The sequence below is a fragment of the Pipra filicauda genome, unplaced genomic scaffold, assembly GCF_003945595.2.
Source record: "Pipra filicauda isolate LSUMZ 115617 unplaced genomic scaffold, ASM394559v2 scaffold432_size570946_pilon, whole genome shotgun sequence".
Lineage (NCBI taxonomy): Eukaryota > Metazoa > Chordata > Aves > Passeriformes > Pipridae > Pipra > Pipra filicauda.
This window is the reverse complement of record NW_024104568.1, coordinates 232,132-254,967: the sequence shown is the minus strand read 5'-3', so window position 1 is coordinate 254,967 and position 22,836 is coordinate 232,132. Positions and strand designations below refer to the sequence as shown.

Sequence of the window (22,836 nt, the reverse complement as noted above, 5' to 3'; positions counted from 1 at the left end):
GGGCCTCAGGAACAGCTCCACCTGCAGGGAGGGCAGGCCATGGCACTGCTGCTGTGCCCGGACACCTTTCCTGCTCCCTCCCAGGTGTTGCAGCTCCAGGGCCAGAGTGTCACACCAAAGAGCGAGGAGGGGAAATGTCCCTTTCCTGGGGGATGTGATGTGCATCCCATACCTGTCCTTGCTCTGTGTCCTGTCTCGTTCGGTTGCCAAAGTATTTGCGCCACACTTCACCTTCCACCTCATGGCGCCTGGATGCCATCAGCAGCTGGAGCTCTCTTTCTTCCCTCTCATTGTAGAGGGAGTGCATTCCCTGAAGGCCATGCACGCACCACACATGCAACATTAGTCATCTTGAGCACGGCTAGGGCAGGAGGGCTGGGACAATGGGCAGCTCCTGCTGCCTCTCTGCCTCAGCCCAGAGCCCAAAATGTGGCACAGGGCTGGCAAAAACCAAGGATGTACCATTGCTGAGGGCCGCGGAGCACATTTGGGGAGCTTTGACCGTGACTCAGATTGAGGTGTGGGGTGCATTAGCGTCTTATCGGTCTTCTCCTGGGTTACAGGCAGGAATCTAAAGAGGAAGGCCAGCAGTCTTGAGTCTGTGGGAGCCCAGTCTGAGCCTGTATCTGTGCGATGGGCTCACACCCTGCTCCATGGCACCATGCGGCAGTTCAGCAGGACCACGAGTCCAGCAGGACAAGGTCTCCAGGGCCATTCAACATCAGCACGTGCACCCCAGCCAAAGGAAACATCTCTCCCTCTCTACCACAAGTGCACAGTGTACCCCACACAGCCTCAGCCACACCACTCCTCTACAGGGCTCACCTTCCTCGGCCAGCCTCCTTGTCTTTAGGCTGATCAGATTCCATTGACTGCTGGCTGGCCTGGGAAACCCTCCGCCGAGCCAGGAACACTGGATCCAGCACGCTGACTGCAAGTGGGAGAAAGGGAAGAGCACGCGGCGTCTTTGAGATCACGTGGCCAGCAGGAGGGGCAGAGCTGCTCAGTCGTGCCACGCAAGGCTCACCCTCAGTCCTTTCCACCCCTGGGAGCCAGAGTTCCAGGCAGGCCCCTGTCCCTTACCCACACTTGATACGGAGCTGAATTCCCACCAAGCCACCCATCTCTGTGGGACATGATTTTCCTCCTCTCCTACTCACAACTCTGCCATCAGAAGGGACTCACCAATAGGAAGAACTGGGAGGTACTGGGAATCCCCAGGGCCCACTGGAGGGATTGGGTTGTAGGGGCTGCCCACAGCTCAGAGCCTCTTCCAGAATGGGTCATCCCACAGTGACCTCAGACCTCCTGCCCTCACGAGGGCAAGAGCACCCTCAGTCCCTGCCAGCCCTCAGATGGCACATTACCTCTGCGGGAACCCCCGCCCCAGGGCGCCAACTCTCTGCTGGGCTTCAGGGAAATCAGAGGAGCCCATGGCTGGTGTGGGGTCTCCACTACAAGACTGGAAACAAGAAGGCACCAACTGGGTAAAGGTGGGACACCAGGCTCCCTTGGGGGCTCACACTTGTAACTGCTGGCATCCGTCTTTGGGAGCCACTGCCAAGTCCTTGGAGCACAAGGTGCACAACAACCCTCCTTGCTGCCCATGCAGACTCTCCCACCTCTCTCAGGGCACACTGAAAGTTGACTGGCCCCTTTGTCTGCAATCTCCAAGCCAGGGAGGAGTGAGCGGTGGGCAGAGCAGGAAGTTCTCCTGGGAAGGGGCTCGTCCTGCCCAAGTTTGGCTGGAATGGAGCCTCAATGAACTAGAAGCTGCAGAAGCTGCAGAAGCCATCCTGCTCACCTTGGTAGTGTGATGACCTCATCTCGACTGACCCGATTAAAATCATTTTGGCCTGGAAAGGCCACGATCCTCATCATGTTGGAGTCCTGGAAGGGGACAGCCACATTTCAACAGACACCCAGAAACATGCTGGTTGCCCACAAAGGTGGCAAAGCACCTTGCTGCTCAGAAACAAAACGGCTGCTTCCCAGAAAGTCTCACACCACCTTCTCCCTTAATGTCATTAGACCCTCCCTCAAAGCGGCGAGGCGCTGCCCAGACTTGGACAAGTTCATCAGGAGCGTGCCTAGGCTGGGTGGTGAGGCAGGTCATGACAACTGAGAGAAGGCAGCAGGAGAGCTTTGACAGCGTTGCCACAGAGCCATGAAGAGGAATCCCATAGAAATGACAAGCTCACCTCCAGAAGAGCTTTCAGCATGTTTCCTGTCACATCTGGCTCCAACAGGCAGTGATCAAAGAAGGTCATGCTGACCACTTTTCCTCGCACAGCAAGGATACCAATGCCCTTGAAGGAGAATTCCACCTCCTTCTCGTCTGCAAGAGCCCCAGCAAAGCAAAGCAGGGTCTCATGTACACAGAGCTCCACAATTTCTCGGCGGAAGTGGGTGTCTGCAGCAATCTCCCCAAAGCCCAGCTGAACAACAGGTGTCTCATCTAGGAAACAAAAACAAAGCAACAGGGTGTCTTCCACCACAGTTCAGCCAATTCCACGATTAGGGGTCATCAGTGCCCAGCCCTCAGGCAACACTCTACCAGACAGTGCTCCCCTTTCAGCTTCAGTCACCTCTCCAGAACAGAGCTAGTGGTCAGGATTGCACTCCTGCTGCAATCAACCAGGTGGAGCACAGGGGGAGCTGGGGAGATGAGGCTGGATCCCTAGAGAGGGGTAAGGTGCTGGGCTGCCCTATGTGTGCCCACACTCAGCACTCTCCAGGTTGGAAGTGCCTTTCCTTGGCCGTGTCAGAGCTGTTGGCAACAAGCCAAATGCAAGGGCTGTGTGAGGAAAGTATTCCATCTTCTTACCAGGAATTTTGGTTTCCTCACACTCAAGGTTGTAGAATGTCCTCAGATGTTTGTCTGCAATGAACACAGGTCTCTCAACAGTCAAAACCTTGCCCTCTTCCACACTGGCATGCACTGGGACAACTGCAAATGTCCCAACTCCAATCTCCACTGCCTGGAAACACAAGCAATAGGAGGGAGCATTGGCAGGGCTGCCCAGAGACAGGGTGGCTGCCACATGACTGGCATGGTCCTGGGAATGGCACTTTGGCTCCTGCTCTGGAGGCCCAGAGGGACAGGGTGAGGCATGTACAGGAGGCAGGACTCACCCTCTTCTGCAAGAGCTGTCTGTGGATGTAGCGAGATGCTCCAGACCAGATTTTCCAGATTTCTGGAAAGCAAAGGAAAAGCCCTGCCATTCTCTGATTCAGTGACAGCCACCATCCCCTGTGCCCCTACCCACACAGGTGACAGTGGAGCGCCCTCAAGCACCCCTTGCCCTGAGTAAGCACTCTCATCAGGGGTTGCCCAACTGCGTGTTTGATTCCAGGTTCAAAGCAACCCACCCTGTGTCCATGACAGGCCTGGGGAGGAAACGCAGGCAGTAGTTCTGGGAAGGGGATTTCCACTCCTAGACACTGCCAGTTCCTAGAGGCCTAGGCTACCAAAGCCACCCCAGAGCCTCAAGGCACCACAAGGCAGGGTTCTCCTTACTGCAGCCTGTGCTGTCCAAAAGAGCCCCCTCTATGGCCCCAGCCTCAGGGGGGCTTTCCACAGCTCATCTCCATGTAATCTTGGCCCTGACAGTGCTGCTTCAAGGGACATTTATGGCCTTACCACTGTTGCTGAGTTCTTTGAGAGTTGGGAGCTCCTCCGGCCCCACAGGCTTATAGCGCATGTACTTCATTATCTTTGCCCCCCTGCAGTGCAGCAGATGAGGAAGAGGTGCTTGTCCTGCTACAAAACCCCTCTGCTCCTCTCCTCCTCCTCCTCTACACTTCTTCCCAATTGGTGTCTACAATGTTCTTCTAAAGTCTCCTGGCAGCAGGGCAGCTCCTGCACAGCAGTGCAGAAAAGCTGCTTGCTCTGCTACAAAATCCCTCTGCTCCTCTCCTCTCTCCTCAACACTTCTCCAAGTGGTATCTCCAACGCTCTCCCACAGCTTCCCTTTGCCTCCTAGCAGCAGGGCAGCTCCTGCACAGCAAAGCGCTGGTGAGAGCAGTCCTGGTAATCACCCAGACCTCTCCGAAGAGTGTGAAGGGGGACCTGTCCCTGGGATGTGAGTGTCCCACTGTGATGTCATGCCACGGGTCACAGGGCTGCACACAACCTGCCACCACACAATCTCACCTACATTTATCTCCAGCATGAGCAGGGCAGCTCCACTGGTCACCTCAGGCTGCTGCACTGACCCTCCCACCTGCACAGCTCAACTCATCCTCCCCAGCTGGGCACACAGGAACTCCTGGAACCTGGGGAGGAATAGGCATTAGTGCTGAAGGGGCTTCCTGCACTCAGAATAAAGCTGGAGAGGTCTCCCCCAGGTCACAAGGGAAAGCAACCCCACGTTTTGGCTCCCCTATCCCCTAGGGTCACTGGGATGGACCTCTTTCCCTACACTAGGATCCACAAAGAAGGACCACAACTGCACATGGGATGCTGCAAAGACACCATGTGCCTTGCAACTGCATCATCCCTCATACACGCGCCCTCCTGGAAAACTTCCCTAGACATGACTATTGGCTCCCAAACTCTCCAGTAAGCTCCCAGGGCCCCAATATCCCATGGGGACCCTGAGCACAGCTCCAGGAGCAGGAGATATGCTAGAAGCAGCATCAGGATAAAGCCCTGAAGATATAAGGAATGAGAAGACTGTTACCCAAGCACTAACCAAAGGCCCCATGAGCCCAAGCCCCAACACCAGAGTAACAAGGTGACCCTGAAGGGCTGAAGCTCCCCCAAAAGAGGGGTGGAGGTGCCAATGCACTGGGCAGCATCACAGAGCAGCCTGTGCCACCACTGCTCAGGGTAAGACACACACTATGGAAGGGAAGAGCACCAGCAGCATGTACAGAGATGGGAATCTCACTCTCCCAGGTCCCCCAGGAGCTGGACTCCGTATTTTCCAAAAGAGTCCCACCATAGAAGGAGACCCATGTTGGTCAAGCAGGATTTGCCTTTCCTAAATTCTTAGGCTGTGTTGTCTCTGCTGTGTTGTATTTCAAGTAGACATCTGATAAGTTGAAATCCCACATGAAAACAAGGGCTAGTGATCATAAGATTTCTCCCTTTGCTTATAAGATATTTCATCTGCGTCTTCATACTGCTTGGGAAGTCTGTAACAGACTCCCACCACAATATCTGCCTTGTTGGTTTTCCCCTTGGGTCTTACCCCGATACACTCAACCCTATCACACCACCATTAAGCTCCAGAAAATCAAAACACTCTCTGACTTACAAGGCTACCCCACTGCCTCTCCTTCATCTCCTGTCCCTTTTGAAGAATTCATAGCCACCTGTTGCAGCACTCAAGTTGTGTGAGTCATCCCACCATGTCTCTGTGATGGCAAGTATGTCATAGCTTTCCTTGATACACAATGGTTTCCAGTTCCTCCTGTCTTTTGCTCATGCTGCCTGCATTGGTGTAGATGCACTTCAGCTGGGCTATTGGTCCCACTGACTTTCTGGGGGGAAGAACCGCTAATTCCTGCATGACCATTCACAGGCACTTCTGTGGCTTCTCATACCTCAATAACTCTTGCATCCTTGCTGCCACATGGATCTCCATTCCCTACCTATACTGAGACGGCATACTGAAGGACTTTGGTAGCAACCCAGCCCTCATACAGTGGCATGCCACCCCCAGGCTTATCTCTAGTGATCCTGTATTTATCCTTTTCCCCCTTCAGCTGTAGCTTAAAGGTCTCTCAACTGCTAACTCCTAAGCAAAATTCCTTTTCCCCACTTTGAAACAGGTGTACCCCATCTGTTGCCAGCAGGTTCAGTGTTATATAAACCAACCAGTGGTCAAAAAAAGCCAAATTCTGCTGATAACACTAGGCTTCAATCCAGGTGTTGATCTGTTGGATTTTCCTGTTTCTGTCCCCATCATTCCCTGCAACTGTCAGGATAATGAAAACACTACTTGTGCTCCAGATCCCTCAACCAGTTGTCTCAAGACCCTGACATCTCTCGATTGTCCTCAAGACTTCTTGCTGGTATATCATTACTGCCCACGTGAAAAAACAGCACAGGATAATAACGAGAGGGTTATACGAGGCTGGAGAGTTTCCTGGCAGTATCACTACCCTGGGCCCCAGGGAGGCAGCGCACTTCTCTATGGGTTGTGGCCTATTGGGAGCCCTGTTCCTCTCAGAATGGAGTCACAAATGACAATTACCATTATTTTTTTTCTTATCAGAGATGGTCATGATGAGGGGAGTAAACTGACTCCACTGAGGCAACCCCTCCCCCCTGGATGAACCTTTGTCCACAGTGTCATGTGCCTGGCCCTCAAGTTCCAGAGCCTCCTACCTGTTGTTTAAGGGCACCTGGGGAGGTGACTTGTGAGAAATCTGTTCCCATTTCCCCCTGTCTTAGGTCCTCTCCTTCTGCCTGCAGGCGAGAGAGCGGGGATCCTTCGCTCCTTGTGATGCCCCTGGCTGGTGCATTTGCCTCGGGGTTTGCAGAGTGTGGCCACACCAATCTTCTCCTCAGCCTCCTTGATGCTTCTTAACCTTCCCGCTGCCTCTCAGCTTACAGCACACCAGACCGTCCACCTGGTCGCACTGGTGTTGACTGCTGCCCTCCGATACCAGCGTCAGGCTCTGGCCCTTCCCGTCTCCCAGGCACCTGGACGGCTGCACGTTTTCCCGGGAGCTCTGCCTGAGGTCGCCGTATCTTGTGTGGAGCGCACAGAGGACGCGGCTCTATGCCGAGCGGACAGCACGGGGGGAGCTCCTCCCGCGAGGGCACAGACAGCGCCCGGCTCGTCGCTGGAGCTGCCGGGGGCCGCGCCATTCCCGCCGCCTCCCGCCCTGGGGACCGCGCCATTCCCGCCGCCTCCCGCCCTGGGGGCCCCGCTCCTGGGCCCAGGCGCCAGCGATCCCGGCCCGCGCCTGCTCAGAGCTGCCTCTGCTCCTGTTGCCAGCGCGTCCTGTCGGGAGGCCGAGCCCTTCTCCGTGCCCGCTGTGGGGCAGCGGCATTTTAGGAGCATCCCCCGCCTGTCTGGTTCCCTATGTCCCCCTGCTTCGCTCCTGAGCGTCTTTGCTGCAGCAGTTCATCTGTACCCAATACCTCCTGTTCCCCTTGCCTCTCAAGAGAAATAGTGCCTCATGTAATTAAAAAAAAACAAAACAAAAAAAAAAAACCCACCAAATAAAAACCAACACACATAACGGATTAATCACTTAAGTTTGCAATACAAATGCAGCATGACTTCGATCTCCTAAGCCTGTCCCCAGAACCCTGTGTTACCACTACCCCCATCAAGTCACCTTCTAATTCCACCAATCTGCTGGCCATAGACTAGCCACTGTGGATATGCTTCCAGCCAGCTGAAAAGTCAGGAAATTACAGTTTGGGAGCCCTGGGCATCTGGAGAGGCAAACAAAGAGGTTTTCTGCCTGCTCAGTGCCCGGATAAATCCTGCAATAAAGTCCACAGATTGAAGATCTACCTCCAAAACCGTCAGCCTGAGTCCTACTCCCAAGAGGTCTGCACACTTGCTGAGGCTGCACTCAATCCCACTAGCCATGGCATTAAGGAAGATGATATTTGGTAGCGGCAGTCCCAGGGGAGACCCTGGAGTGACATGGGTCTGGCACAGTTGCATATGCTGCTGCTAGTACTCTTTTACCCTTCCAGGTCATGCCTTTCTTCTTCATGCTGTAATTTACCTTGCAAAAAAAGGGCTTTGGCACTTTCAAAAGTTTCTGTCTCTCTGAAATGAATAAACTTTCTCCCAAGAAGGCCATTGAGCAGTTCCTGAAGGTAAGCCAGCCTTGCTCAACTAAAGGAATGCCATCAATGAAGCACATTTCTCCATGTCAGTATAGCTCTTCAAGGAGCATCAAGCCAATTGTTTTCTTTAGTGGTCTAGGTTAGATTCTGCTTTTGAATTTCCCCATACCAGTCACAGAGAGAGAGGAGGCAGGGAGGGTTACCCAGAGCGAATCTGTACCAACAGTGCTGTGACCAGCCACAGACCTCTGGTTATCCCTACGAAGCAGTGTTTGGATGCAGGACAGCTGTGCTTTGAAGCCCCATGCCCTTTAGCCTGGAAGGGACACCACTCTTTTCAGTCCCACGGCCTGTCACCACTGGTTGACAGGACCAGGTACCTCCAGCCCATTTGTCCCTTGGCCAGGGGGCTGCAGGGGCCCCTCCTGTCCCCTTGGCCTGCAGAGAAAGGCAGTGAAGGCAGGAGCATGGTCACTGCAGCTGGGATCAGGTACCAGCAGCCTCTATTTGGCATGTTCTCCTTTGCTAAGGCATTCCTTGCCCCTGCCACCCATTCCTGGCAGCTCTCTTGTTGAAAAGGGTGGATGCTGTCTCAAGGATCTCGCCGAGGTTGCTCACATCTTCTTGCCAAGGCTGGTAGTCCCTGGGCCATCCCAACGGTGCTCCAACAGACCTGTCTGCACCCCCTTGCTAAAGGAGACAAAAGAAAAGGCCTCCTCAGCTCTGCAGTCAGGGAAAAGGGCTCCCCATGCCCCAAAACCTGGCTCAGGTCAGTAGTTCCTGGCAGTGCTGCTGAGCCCAGGCATTGCTCCACGGGACCTGTCATGGGCCCTCGTGCCACAACCACACTTACTCTTCCAGTACTTTCCTCGGGAGCTGCAGCTCTTCCTGCTGCTCTAATGTGCTCTGCCTTGCCGTGCTTCGCCCCTTCTCCTTCAGCTTCTCAGCATAGGCCTTTCTCAGGAGGTAGGGAGGGCGATAGGGATCCTCAAACACGTAGGGGCAGGAGGTCTGCAAAGGCAGAGGAGGCTTCTAAAGCACTGCCACCAATGGCTGGGGCGGCTCCCAGAGCTTCAGCTGAGGCGTGTGACGTGCACAGGCTTGGCTTGGTCTTCAAAGCAGTGGTGCTGACCCCTCGCAGAGAGCACAAAGCTGCCAGCCCATGCCACAGCCAGCTGCACGCTCCAGCCTGGGGCCTCAGGAACAGCTCCACCTGCAGGGAGGGCAGGCCATGGCACTGCTGCTGTGCCCGGACACCTTTCCTGCTCCCTCCCAGGTGTTGCAGCTCCAGGGCCAGAGTGTCACACCAAAGAGCGAGGAGGGGAAATGCCCCTTTCCTGGGGGATGTGATGTGCATCCCATACCTGTCCTTGCTCTGTGTCCTGTCTCGTTCGGTTGCCAAAGTATTTGCGCCACACTTCACCTTCCACCTCATGGCGCCTGGATGCCATCAGCAGCTGGAGCTCTCTTTCTTCCCTCTCATTGTAGAGGGAGTGCATTCCCTGAAGGCCATGCACGCACCACACATGCAACATTAGTCATCTTGAGCACGGCTAGGGCAGGAGGGCTGGGACAATGGGCAGCTCCTGCTGCCTCTCTGCCTCAGCCCAGAGCCCAAAATGTGGCACAGGGCTGGCAAAAACCAAGGATGTACCATTGCTGAGGGCCGCGGAGCACATTTGGGGAGCTTTGACCGTGACTCAGATTGAGGTGTGGGGTGCATTAGCGTCTTATCGGTCTTCTCCTGGGTTACAGGCAGGAATCTAAAGAGGAAGGCCAGCAGTCTGAGTCTGTGGGAGCCCAGTCTGAGCCTGTATCTGTGCGATGGGCTCACACCCTGCTCCATGGCACCATGCGGCAGTTCAGCAGGACCACAAGGCCAGCAGGACAAGGTCTCCAGGGCCATTCAACATCAGCACGTGCACCCCAGCCAAAGGAAACATCTCTCCCTCTCTACCACAAGTGCACAGTGTACCCCACACAGCCTCAGCCACACCACTCCTCTACAGGGCTCACCTTCCTCGGCCAGCCTCCTTGTCTTTAGGCTGATCAGATTCCATTGACTGCTGGCTGGCCTGGGAAACCCTCCGCCGAGCCAGGAACACTGGATCCAGCACGCTGACTGCAAGTGGGAGAAAGGGAAGAGCACGCGGCGTCTTTGAGATCACGTGGCCAGCAGGAGGGGCAGAGCTGCTCAGTCGTGCCACGCAAGGCTCACCCTCAGTCCTTTCCACCCCTGGGAGCCAGAGTTCCAGGCAGGCCCCTGTCCCTTACCCACACTTGATCTGGAGCTGAATTCCCACCAAGCCACCCATCTCTGTGGGACATGATTTTCCTCCTCTCCTACTCACAACTCTGCCATCAGAAGGGACTCACCAATAGGAAGAACTGGGAGGTACTGGGAATCCCCAGGGCCCACTGGAGGGATGGGTTGTAGGGGCTGCCCACAGCTCAGAGCCTCTTCCAGAATGGGTCATCCCACAGTGACCTCAGACCTCCTGCCCTCACGAGGGCAAGAGCACCCTCAGTCCCTGCCAGCCCTCAGATGGCACATTACCTCTGCGGGAACCCCCGCCCCAGGGCGCCAACTCTCTGCTGGGCTTCAGGGAAATCAGAGGAGCCCATGGCTGGTGTGGGGTCTCCACTACAAGACTGGAAACAAGAAGGCACCAACTGGGTAAAGCTGGGGCACCAGGCTCCCTTGGGGGCTCACACTTGTAACTGCTGGCATCCGTCTTTGGGAGCCACTGCCAAGTCCTTGGAGCACAAGGTGCACAACAACCCTCCTTGCTGCCCATGCAGACTGTCCCACCTCTCTCAGGGCACATTGAAAGTTGACTGGCCCCTTTGTCTGCAATCTCCAAGCCAGGGAGGAGTGAGCGGTGGGCAGAGCAGGAAGTTCTCCTGGGAAGGGGCTCGTCCTGCCCAAGTTTGGCTGGAATGGAGCCTCAATGAACTAGAAGCTGCAGAAGCTGCAGAAGCCATCCTGCTCACCTTGGTAGTGTGATGACCTCATCTCGACTGACCCGATTAAAATCATTTTGGCCTGGAAAGGCCACGATCCTCATCATGTTGGAGTCCTGGAAGGGGACAGCCACATTTCAACAGACACCCAGAAACATGCTGGTTGCCCACAAAGGTGGCAAAGCACCTTGCTGCTCAGAAACAAAACGGCTACTTCCCAGAAAGTCTCACACCACCTTCTCCCTTAATGTCATTAGACCCTCCCTCAAAGCGGCGAGGCGCTGCCCAGACTTGGACAAGTTCATCAGGAGCGTGCCTAGGCTGGGTGGTGAGGCAGGTCATGACAACTGAGAGAAGGCAGCAGGAGAGCTTTGACAGCGTTGCCACAGAGCCATGAAGAGGAATCCCATAGAAATGACAAGCTCACCTCCAGAAGAGCTTTCAGCATGTTTCCTGTCATATCCAGCTTCAGCAGGCAGCGATCAAAGAAGGTCATGCTGACCATTTTTCCTCGCACAGCAAGGATACCAATGCCCTTGAAGGAGAATTCCACCTCTTTGTTGTCTCGGAGGGCCCCAGCAAAGCAAAGCAGGGTCTCATGTACACAGAGCTCCACAATTTCTCGGCGGAAGTGGGTGTCTGCAGCAATCTCCCCAAAGCCCAGCTGAACAACAGGTGTCTCATCTAGGAAACAAAAACAAAGCAACAGGGTGTCTTCCACCACAGTTCAGCCAATTCCACGATTAGGGGTCATCAGTGCCCAGCCCTCAGGCAACACTCTACCAGACAGTGCTCCCCTTTCAGCTTCAGTCACCTCTCCAGAACAGAGCTAGTGGTCAGGATTGCACTCCTGCTGCAATCAACCAGGTGGAGCACAGGGGGAGCTGGGGAGATGAGGTTGGCTCCCTAGAGAGGGGCAAGGTGCTGGGCTGCCCTATGTGTGCCCACACTCAGCACTCTCCAGGTTGGAAGTGCCTTTCCTTGGCCGTGTCAGAGCTGTTGGCAACAAGCCGAATGCAAGGGCTGTGTGAGGAAAGTATTCCATCTTCTTACCAGGAATTTTGGTTTCCTCACACTCAAGGTTGTAGAATGTCCTCAGATGTTTGTCTGCAATGAACACAGGTCTCTCAACAGTCAAAACCTTGCCCTCTTCCACACTGGCATGCACTGGGACAACTGCAAATGTCCCAACTCCAATCTCCACTGCCTGGAAACACAAGCAATAGGAGGGAGCATTGGCAGGGCTGCCCAGAGACAGGGTGGCTGCCACATGACTGGCATGGTCCTGGGAATGGCACTTTGGCTCCTGCTCTGGAGGCCCAGAGGGACAGGGTGAGGTGCTGAGGAGCCAAAGTCCAACTGGGAATGTTTTAAAGCCTGGAGAGAAATTTATGGTGCGTGAAGGGACTCCATCTTATGCACTTGCTCATTTATACCCAGTTTTAAACAGTTTAAAACGTTTTCCTCATATGATTGTATTAACCCCATTTTCCTGTATAGCCTGGGCTTGCCCAGGCTTGCCCAGAGCTGTTTTCCCACCATAAGTTGTTTACTCCTTCATTTTCCCACTCATCCTGCACTGATTGGCTGGGGAGTGCCAAGTGTGGAGTGAGTCCCCATTCGTCCCTAATGCCCAACTCCTCCCAAGTTCCTCCTCCCTTTCTGCGTTCTCCTATCCTGTTATGCCCTGGAATGTCAATCCCATGCTCCTCCCCTGTTACCAAACCCTCCTATACCAGACCCTGTATAAGTCCCTGCTCTACCTCAATAAAGTAGCCATTGCACCCCGACCTTCTACCTAGTCAGACCCCTTTGTGCAGTGTTGCAGTCCCATTCCCTCACCCACCGGACCGTGGCATATGGCGCCCAGGTCGTGGGGCAAAGTAGAAGGTCCTTTATATTAAAGGAACTCCCTTGTGCTCACCGGGGTTCTGGTGGCACCTGGAGAGGTGATCACCCTGCCGGTCCTCCTCGGCTGAACTGCAGACTGTGGACCATCAGGTCAGCGCGAGTCTTCGCACTGGACAGGTGAGCTGCCGGGGACATCCCTACTCCCTCTCCCATCTCCCAGTCCCCACGAGAGAGGAACTTTAACATCAACAACAGATTACCAGAAGTCAGCATAACACCATAATAGGACTCTGGCTGTCGACCTCTCAGAAATTTGTATACAGAAAACTTAAAGATTTTATTATCGAACATGGTCACGCCTTGGATAAAAAGTCAGCAAAAGCATTAGGCAAATGGCTTGAACACAAGGGGGAGAGAATCTCCAACAATACATCAATTGAAGACTGGGAGAAAATTGGATATCACATTTGGAAAGCAAACAAAAGGGGTGACCAAAATGCTAAAGAAGCACTAATTGCCTGGAGACTCGTTATGATGGTGCTACAGCACCAAAAGATGAACTCGAATGAGAATCTCCAAGAAAACACATCGAAACATAAAAAATCCAAGCCCAAATCGTTAGTCTGCAAGACAAAATCCCCAGAAAATGACAAGCCCCGAAAGTCCCAAAATGGCGAGAGGGATGAAGAAGGTGCAACATTTTGGCAGTTTCCACAAAATGGTGTCGGTGATGGGGGAGGACATTTGCGCGTGCGTGAAACTGAAGCGCACAAGCGGCGAAGGCAGGAAAGGACCATGCAGGAAAAATCTGCATGGGAGAAGCTTAGGCGGGTCCCACCGGCTCCACCTCCAGTTCCACCCCCTAGGCCGCCTCTGCCTCCACCCACTTACATCACTGATCCACCCACTGACACGCCCCTGCGCATACCCTCTCCCGCCAGCTCCGCCTCTTTCCCGGAGTCATTGCCCTTCTGGGGCCAAAGGGAAAAGAGGGGCAGGGTCAGGCCTAGTTCCGGTGTCAACATCTGGGAACATGGCAGCGCCCATGAGGCCTATGCCACCCAGGCCTCCAGCACCCACCACACACAGGCCTTAGATGGACAACACATACTTATTAGTCACTCACCACAACCGGACATTTGGAAGGCCTTCAGGGCCAAAATGGCACAGGCTAATGATGCCGAATTCCTGAAGGCTTTCCCCATTTATTTAGAAGAAGGCTGTGCCCCAGAATGGAGGCCAATATCCTACCCTATGTTAAAGCATATCAAAAAAGCAATTATTGAATACGGCCTCGGAGCCCCGTTCACAGTGGGACTCCTTGAGTACTTCTTCCTAGCTTATCATTTGATACCTTATGATACTTGAGCAGTGGTCAATGGCCTATTATCCGCTGTCCAGTCATCAGTTTTTGAAGCAGAGTAGAAGCTTGTTACCAAATATGTAAACAAAAAGATGGAAAGGCGAGGGATCCCGATACAGAGTGCAATAGATATGTTATACGGCAAAGGCAATTATACCAGTAGGCAGGATCAGGCACGCATAGACATAAAATACCTAGACATAACCAGGGAGTTGGCAGTTGAAGCGTTAAAGAAGGCAGTCGATGTGTATATTCAGACACCATCCTTTACTCTAACAAATCAGGGGCCTAAGGAACCATTTACAGATTTTATCACAAGATTAAAAGAAGCGATTGCACGCCAGGTTCAGCAGAAAGAAAGTCAAGATATTCTATTTAATAAATTGTTGTATGACAAAGCAAATGAGGACTGCCAACAGGCACTTAAAATGTTAAAGGACCCCACATTACTTGATATGATAGAGGCGTGCAAGAATGTGGGGTCTGGATCTCATAAGGCCTGATTGCTCGCTGCTGCTCTAACTTGACTGCAAACACGTTTTAATTGTGGCCAGAAGGGCCACATGAAAAAACACTGCCCTGAACTGGCCATGAAACCTGGCCCCCCGAAGACGTTATGCCAAAGGTGTGAGAAGGGTCGCCATTGGGCTCGCTATTGTCGATCTATTGCTAACATCAATGGCAAGTTCCTCCCTCCAAGAAAATCCCCCAATTTAAGATGGAAAGTAAACTTTAATTTGCTGCCTGACCTTAGGGAATGTCACTGTGAACATCAGGGAAACGGGAGGCAGAGCGCTCAGGGGGGTGTGAAGATACAAGAATCCCCTCAGCTGTGCTCCATCCTACACAGCCAGCCTTCCCAGTAGTTAAGGAATGACCACCACCCTTAGACTGGATTATATTAACCATTGTGCCTCCCGCACTCCAGCTCAAATCCACTCAACAACTCATAGAGGTCTACCCCTCCTCTGACGTTCAGCCAGACCAAGTATACCTAATTGTTTCACATTTCACAGCGCTCGAGAGGGGAATTGTAATGACACCTACCCTGTTGACCGGACTCAAAAATAATAACATCAGTATTTGTATTTCTGTTGTTTTACCACCTGTAGAGTTGGAGGATCATCTTCCGGTCGCCAAAATGGTCTCCACAGATGCTTTGGTCAGCATTATGTCCGAGGACGAGGAGATCAGGTGTGGCGACCCAATACAGGCAAATACTGCTGTCAAATCTTCCAGACTGTTCTTGATGCTCTGTTTATTTTCCAGAACCCAGGAAACCCCAAAAAGTCAGCATGATAGGATTGTTAGATACGGGGGCCAACGTTATGATCGTCACCTCCTGAGATTGGCCTCCCAGCTGGCCAGCACAGTCAACCGACATAAAGGTCAGCGGGGTGGGCAGATCACAACAGCCAGCCAGAAGTACCAAAACCGTCAGCATACACGGGCCAGAGGGCAGACCTGCATCTCTCAAACCATTTGTACTTAACATTCCAGTAACCTTATGGGGACGGGATGCCATGGAGCAGTGGCATCTCGGAATAGAGACAATTTTTTAGGGGCAGTCACTGAGCAAGTGCAGCTGCCCAGACTGACGTGGAAGACTGAAGTTCCAGTCTGAGTGGATCAGTGGCCCCTACCAATCCAAAACCTGCAAATTTTAAACAAATTGGTAGATCAGGAATTGGCCAAAGGACACCTGGAGTCTTCCACCAGTCCCTGGAACACTCCAGTGTTTGTCCTCCAAAAATCCTCAGGATCCTGGAGATTTCTCCAGGACCTGTGCAAAGTGAATGAAGTCCTGGAAGCCATGGGAGCCCTTCAGCAAGGTATGCCATCTCCATCTATGCTACCTGCTGAATGGCCCATGATGGTTGTCGATATAAAGGACTGCTTCTTTCATATTTTTCTCAATTTGGCCAATTCGGTGAAATTTGCGTTTTCCGTCCCAGCAATCAATGCTTGTGAACCCCACTGCACGTTCAGTGGAAAGTGCTTCCCCAGGGGATGAAGAATTCGCCAACGCTTTGTCAAATGTTTGTTGCAAAAATTTTATCCCCAATTAGGCAGAAATTCACAAAGTCAGTCATCTTCCATTATATGGATAATGTTTTGATCTGCGCGGAGACAGAATTGGCTGTCAAAAAGACTTTAGATTTGGTTGTTTTTACTCTAAATTTGCATGGTCTAGAAATTTCCCCAGAAAAGGTACAAAAGAAAGCACCGTGGAGGTACCTCGGACTCCAAATTAACAAAAAAAGTGTCAGACCGCAAACAGTTACCATTGACAAAAATGTCCGAAATTTGAATGATCTCCAGAAGCTACTAGGAGCTATCAGTTGGATACGCCCTGTACTGGGGATCACAACCAGTGACTTACATCCCCTATTTGAGCTTTTGAAAGGAGATGCAGATCCGTCCTCCTCCAGGTCTGTTACAAAGGAGGCAAAAGATGCCCTCCATATGGTTGAAAAGAAAATATCGGAAAGACAAGTGAGTCGGAGGATGGAGGGACTGCCATCCTCCGTGGTAATTATAAGGGAAGAAAAACAGCCGTTGGCCATCTTGGGCCAATTTTCAATCAATAATAAGGACTTGTACTTGTGGGAATGGTTGTTCCTCCCCCACCAGTTCCAAAAGACTATTGTTACCCTGGGTAAAATGATTGGCAAATTAGTCTTCAAAGGACATATGAGGAGTTTAGAGCTTAACAGAAGGGAACCACATTATGTTTACCTCCCATTAACCTCTGAACAAATCGGGCAACTGCTGAGACCCTCTGTTGATTTCCAAATTGCCATTGGTGGATACCCAGAAGAGGTGAAGTTTCACCTCCTGGCATGTCAGTTTGTTCAGAGATTGGACCAAATTCCATTCAAATTAGAAATTATGCAATCCGAGATTCCAATTAGAGAAGCAAAGAAGATATTTATGGATGGCTCCGGTAGGACTGCAGATGCAGTCATCGTCTGGAAACAGGATGACAGTTGGCGACAAGATATCCATAAAGTGCAAGGTTCACCTCAGATTGTGGAACTTTCAGCAGTTGTACATGCTTTCGAGATCTTTCAAAACGAAGTGATAAATATTGTATCTGATTCGGCCTATGTGGTGGGCATAGTAAAGAGAATTTAAAAGATGTTTCTAATCGGCTTCTGTTTGATTTGCTAAACAAGCTATTTTTTTGATTCAAAACAGGAAATTCGGATATTACATTATACATACCCGGTCCCACACTGCTCTACCAGGTCCTGTGGCGGAGGGAAACCAGATTGCAGATCAGCTGGCAGGTATGGTGCCAGTACCAAATTTATTCCAGCAAGCCAGATTTTCTCATGAGTTTTTCCACCAAAATGGTCAATCACTACAAAAACAATTTAATCTTAAATTAAATCAGGCAAAGGAGATTTTAAAGACCTGCCCTGATTGCCAAGCAGTGGCCCCACTTAAACCCGAAGGAACTAACCCCAGAGGGTTGGAGCCACTAGAAATTTGGCAATTGGATGTGACACACGTGCCCAAATTTGGGAAAGTAAGATATGTACATGTGTCGATTGACACATTCTCCAAAATGATAGTAGCCACCATGCATTCTGGTGAGAGAAATCGAGATGTCAAGAAGCATTTTTTGTCTGCGTTTGCAAGAATGGGGGTCCCAAAACAGGTCAAAACGGATAACGGGCCCTCATATGTATCGAAAGAAGCCAAAGCATTTTATAATAGCTGGGGCATCCACCATACCACTGGAATTCCTCATAGCCCCACAGGGCAGGGTATAGTGGAAAGGGCCCATCAAAACATAAAAAATCTACTAAGAAAACAAAAAAGGGGGAGTATGGGTCTGGCTCCCCAAGAAAGACTAGAGAAAGTCATGTATGTTCTAAATTTCTAAAATAATTGCAGGGACCTCACATGCCCACAAGTAGAAGTCCTATAAAGAGGCACTTCCGATCAGAAAACCAACAGAACATAAGGAAGGTCAAAATACTTTACAAAGACCTACTAACTGACAAGTGGACGGGTCCCTTTCCCCTCATCACTTTGGGGAAGGGACACACCTGTATCTCCACTGATACAGGACCGAGGTGGGTCCCTGCAAAGTGCATGAAGGTCTTCAGAGAAACATCATGCGAACCATCTACGCCTTCACCACCTTCCTCAGTTTCGGAGTGATCCTTTCAACATTGGAGACCGCATCAGCCATTCCCATCTGGATGTACCAACAGCCCGAAAACGTTTGGGTGAAGTTGGCGCAAGAAACAAATCATGACACTATCTGTCTTTCAGTTAATAATATTAATAATTTATTTCAGACGTGCTTAGTTGGTTTACCCCTTAGTGACGATTTCAGAAATTATTTTGAATCACCTTCTTATGTTGAGGATGACCCCGCTGAATTTGAGGTCTTAGGTTCTGTTATTACCGATCAGTGTTTTAAGTTCGTATCTCGGTCTACATCTTGCATAAAGAACAATGTTACTCCCTTCAAGAAAATATATCAGGATGCCTCCCTGTGGTGCAATGGCACTGCGCTTGAAATAATCACAACAGAGTCGGTAGGCTTCAAACCCAATGCCCTGCCCCAGGGAAGATTCCTAATCTGTGGCGAGAGAGTGTGGGCTGGTATCCCATCCTATCCTATTGGAGGACCCTGTGCCATCGGCCAGGTCACCCTATTCCACCTACACAAATTTGGGTTAATCAATGAAAAACCCACCTCATTGATTCACCACAAGAAAGACTTTGGAATGCTTTGTATGCAAAACCCCATCCTTAATGATACATTGAGAGTGCAGTACCCGGCAGTGGGGCCGGAGGCAAGACCTCTTACCTCCCAGCCACCAAGTCTTTACACGACCCCCAAAAGATTAACCACTACTAAAAGGCCACGATAACACATTCTCCTCCAAAAAGAGACTGGAGGCTAGGTAGCAGACAAGTTATCGAGTCATATGGAAAAGACACCCTCAGTTACCCTACCCTCCAGTCTCCCCTTAAGTGGGTGAAAGGAGATTCTCCAGCCTCATCCAAGGTTGCTGTTATTCCACCTGATGCTTTGCATCCTCCAATGGGAGTTCTTCCGATCTCCAAAATTCCGGAGGATTGTGATCCTAATATTGAGTTGTGGTCAACCATGGGAAATTATTTCAGCTCTTTTATCATTGCAGGGATCAGAACCTCGCATGCCCTCAACACCCTGACGCACATGGGGTGCTGGCTCACGAAAGAGGCCAACGCAACCAGCATCGCCCTAGAAGGCCTGGTTAAAGCCACTCAAAAATTGAAAGAAGTGTCCCTTCAAAACAGGGCCACCGTAGACTTCCTGTTACTGGCACACGGCCATGGGTGCCAGGATTTTGAGGGGATGTGTTGCCTAAATTTTTCCGATCACTCTGAATCAGTTTTCCAAAGCATTAAAATCTTGCGTGACCATATCAATGAAATTAAATTTTCCCCTAAGATATCCACAGATGATCTATTTGATAAATTGGGTTCCCCTAGTTTACCCAACTGGTCTAAACAAATACTTTTAATGTGTTTTGGAGTCTTGATGACCCTTTTTATGTTGTTACTAACGTTTTGTTGTGCCATAGCTGCCTGCAAAAGCCTCATTCCGAGTAAAATATTTTTGTCCTTCTATCAAGAAAACAAAAAAGCGGGAGATGCTGAGGAGCCAGAGTCTGACTGGGAACGTTTTAAAGCCTGGAGAGAAATTTATGGTGCGTGAAGGGACTCCATCTTATGCACTTGCTCACTTATACCCAGTTTTAAACATTGTTTAAAATGTTTTCCTCATATGATTGTATTAACCCCATTTTCCTGTATAGCCTGGGCTTGCCCAGGCTTGCCCAGAGCTGTTTTCCCACCATAAGTTGTTTACTCCTTCATTTTCCCACTCATCCTGCACTGATTGGCTGGGGAGTGCCAAGTGTGGAGTGAGTCCCCATTCGTCCCTAATGCCCAACTCCTCCCAAGTTCCTCCTCCCTTCCTGCGTTCTCCTATCCTGTTATGCCCTGGAATGTCAATCCCATGCTCCTCCCCTGTTACCAAACCCTCCTATACCAGACCCTATATAAGTCCCTGCTCTACCTCAATAAAGTAGCCATTGCACCCCGACCTTCTACCTAGTCAGACCCCTTTGTGCAGTGTTGCAGTCCCATTCCCTCACCCACTGGACCGTGGCAGTGAGGCATGTGCAGGAGGCAGGACTCACCCTCTTCTGCAAGAGCTGTCTGTGGATGTAGCGAGATGCTCCAGACCAGATTTTCCAGATTTCTGGAAAGCAAAGGAAAAGCCCTGCCATTCTCTGATTCAGTGACAGCCACCATCCCCCGTGCCCCTACCCACACAGGTGACAGTGGAGCGCCCTTTAGCCCCCCTTGCCCAGTCTCATCTCTGGGGCTGCCCAGTTGCATTCCTGACTGCCCTAAGGCTCAAAGCAACCCACCCTGTGTCCATGATAGGCCTGGGGAGGAAAGGCAGGCAGTAGTTTTGGGAAGAGAATTTCCACTCCTAGACACTGCCAGTTCCCAGAAGGTTATTATCATGTGTGTGTCTCAAACACCCATAGCCAGATGGCTGTGGAGCCAACCAAAGCTTGTTGATAACACACAAGGATTGTTGGTACTAACACACCATGGGAAAGGACAAAATAAGGCTGGAGAAGGGGGCGATGAGGAAGCAGAGGAGCACTTTTCTGGGACAAACATCCTTGTTATTAATCCTGAAGAGAAGCACAACAGTACAGTGCAAGTGCAGGAATGAGATAGAGAAGTGACCATGGACTGTAGGGGGGATGAAGAACACCAAAGACCCCTGAAGCCTTTCAACCCATTTCCAGAAAGGTGTGAAAGAACAGACTGCAGATGATAACTAATTTGCGTAGAAAGTGAGAAACCTCTTTGGGGTATAGAAATGTGTCTATAAAAAAGTACCCCCACCAAGCCTAGGTGGTGCCCCCAGGACATCCCATTGGCTGGGCTGATACTGGAACCAGAAGTAGTGATTGATTCCTTCCTTCCTTCCATCCTTCCGCCCTTCCTTCTTTCTTTTTCTTTCTCTCACTCTCTTCCTGTTTAATTCATCTCTTCCTTTCTTTCCCTTTTCATCTTACCCATTTATCCAAAACCCACTGCCATGTTCTTATATAGTAGGTCAGAAACTCACAATTTCCATGCCAAGCATGTAATTTACTAATAAAACATCATGAGTTCTTGTGGACTTTTGTTGTTCCTTTCTACCATGAGCATCACCCTTCCCCTTAAGGGTGGGATGTCACAGCTACCAAAGCCATCCCAGAGCCTCAAGGCACCACAAGGCAGGACTCTCCTTACTGCAGCCTGTGCTGTCCAAAAGAGCCCCCTCTATGGCCCCAGCCTCAGGGGGGCTTTCCGCAGCTCATCTCCATGTAATCTTGGCCCTGACAGTGCTGCTGCAAGGGACACCTATGGCCTTACCACTGTTGCTGAGCTCCTTGAGAGTTGGGAGCTCCTCCGGCCCTACAGAACTAGAGAGCAGGTAGTTCTGCATCTCTGCCCCCCTGCAGTGCAGCAGCTGAGGAAGAGGTGCTTGTCCTGCTACAAAACCCCTCTGCTCCTCTCCTTTCTTTGACGCTTCTCCCAAGGCAGTGTCTCCAATGCTCTTCTAAATTATCTCCTTGTCTCCCTGCAGCAGGGCAGATCCTGCAATATAGAGCAGAAAAGGTGCCTGCCCTGCTCAAAATCCCTCTGCTCCTCTCCTCCCTCTCAACACTTCTCCAAGTGGTATCTCCAACGCTCTCCCACAGCTTTCCTTTGCCTCCTAGCAGCAGGGCAGCTCCTGCACAGCAGGGTGCTGGCGAGGGCAGTTCCAGTGGTGTCCAGGCCTCTCCAAAGAGTGTGGTCCAAGGACACTGTCCCTGGGATGTGGGTGTCCCACTGTGATGTCATGCCATGGGTCACAGGGCTGCACACAACCTGCCACCACACAATCCCACCCACGTTTATCTCCAGCATGAGCAGGGCAGCTCCACTGGTCACCTCAGGCTGCTGCACTGACCCTCCCGCCTGCACAGCTCAACTCATCCTCCCCAGCTGGGCACACAGGAACTCCTGGAACCTGGGGAGGAATAGGCATTAGTGCTGAAGGGGCTTCCTGCACTCAGAATAAAGCTGGAGAGGTCTCCCCCAGGTCACGAGGGAAAGCAACCCCACATTTTGGCTCCCAGGGCAACCCTCAGCCCCTCCTATCCCCTAGGGCCACAGGGATGGACCTCTTTCCCTACACCAGAATCCACAAAGAAGGACCACAACTGCACATGTGCCTTGCAACTGCATCCTCCGATGCACAGTCACCTTCCTGGAAGTCTCCCTTGACATGATTGTCAGCTTCCAAAATCCTCTACCCAGCTTGCAGAGATTCTTTGCACCTGGCTACAGACACCCAAATAAACCAGCCCAGATGGGGACTGATAACCATGTGCAGGTGGTATAAGAAGTCACCTTCCCTGAGACAAGAATTGTGTTTGGCCATGAGCTTGTCACTGTGTCCATTAGGTATCACTACACTGTTCAGGTACACAAGGCACAGCTGAAATGAAAAACCCGTGTGCAGGCACGTGTAACTCAGCCACTGAGTGTGGTGTACCAGGTGTGAAGGAACATGGACGTGGTGGCCGCTGTTGTCAGGTAGAATATAAGTAGCTACCATGAGGTGACAGCGGCTCCAGATTCTATTTTTTTTTTTTTAGTATATGCAAACTAAGCTCAACTTCTAGTTCTTTATTTTTAAACATTGACCAGTTCCTTTACTTAATTATATATGACTTTAAAATACTGTTCATGAAAACTTATTAAGTTTCCATAATACCTTATGGGTGCCTTCCCATTAACATTTCTTAGACTTTCC

At 51.3% G+C, this 22,836-nt stretch overlaps 1 protein-coding gene across 2 annotated transcripts; it reads right to left on the bottom strand.

Annotated features, from left to right (window-relative positions):
- Positions 1-8,234: 8,234 nt before the first annotated feature.
- LOC114000269 (coiled-coil domain-containing protein 81-like) lies at positions 8,235-21,807 on the bottom strand. 2 transcript variants are annotated; one of them, XM_027744518.2, is made up of 11 exons: positions 21,408-21,807; positions 20,165-20,226; positions 11,786-11,939; positions 11,160-11,416; positions 10,763-10,848; positions 10,326-10,420; positions 9,785-9,890; positions 9,423-9,531; positions 9,133-9,270; positions 8,622-8,779; positions 8,235-8,458 (listed from the first exon to the last, which is right to left on the bottom strand). In XM_027744518.2, exons 1-11 carry the CDS (start codon positions 21,478-21,480, stop codon positions 8,383-8,385), a joined length of 1,314 nt encoding a protein of 437 aa, XP_027600319.1. In that variant the 5' UTR covers positions 21,481-21,807; the 3' UTR covers positions 8,235-8,382. The 2 variants fall into 2 exon arrangements, with proteins under 2 accessions (XP_027600319.1, XP_039241695.1); XM_039385761.1 differs by lacking the exons at positions 11,786-11,939; positions 21,408-21,807 and having other exon boundaries at positions 20,165-20,752.
- Between the last annotated feature and the right edge of the window lie 1,029 nt (positions 21,808-22,836).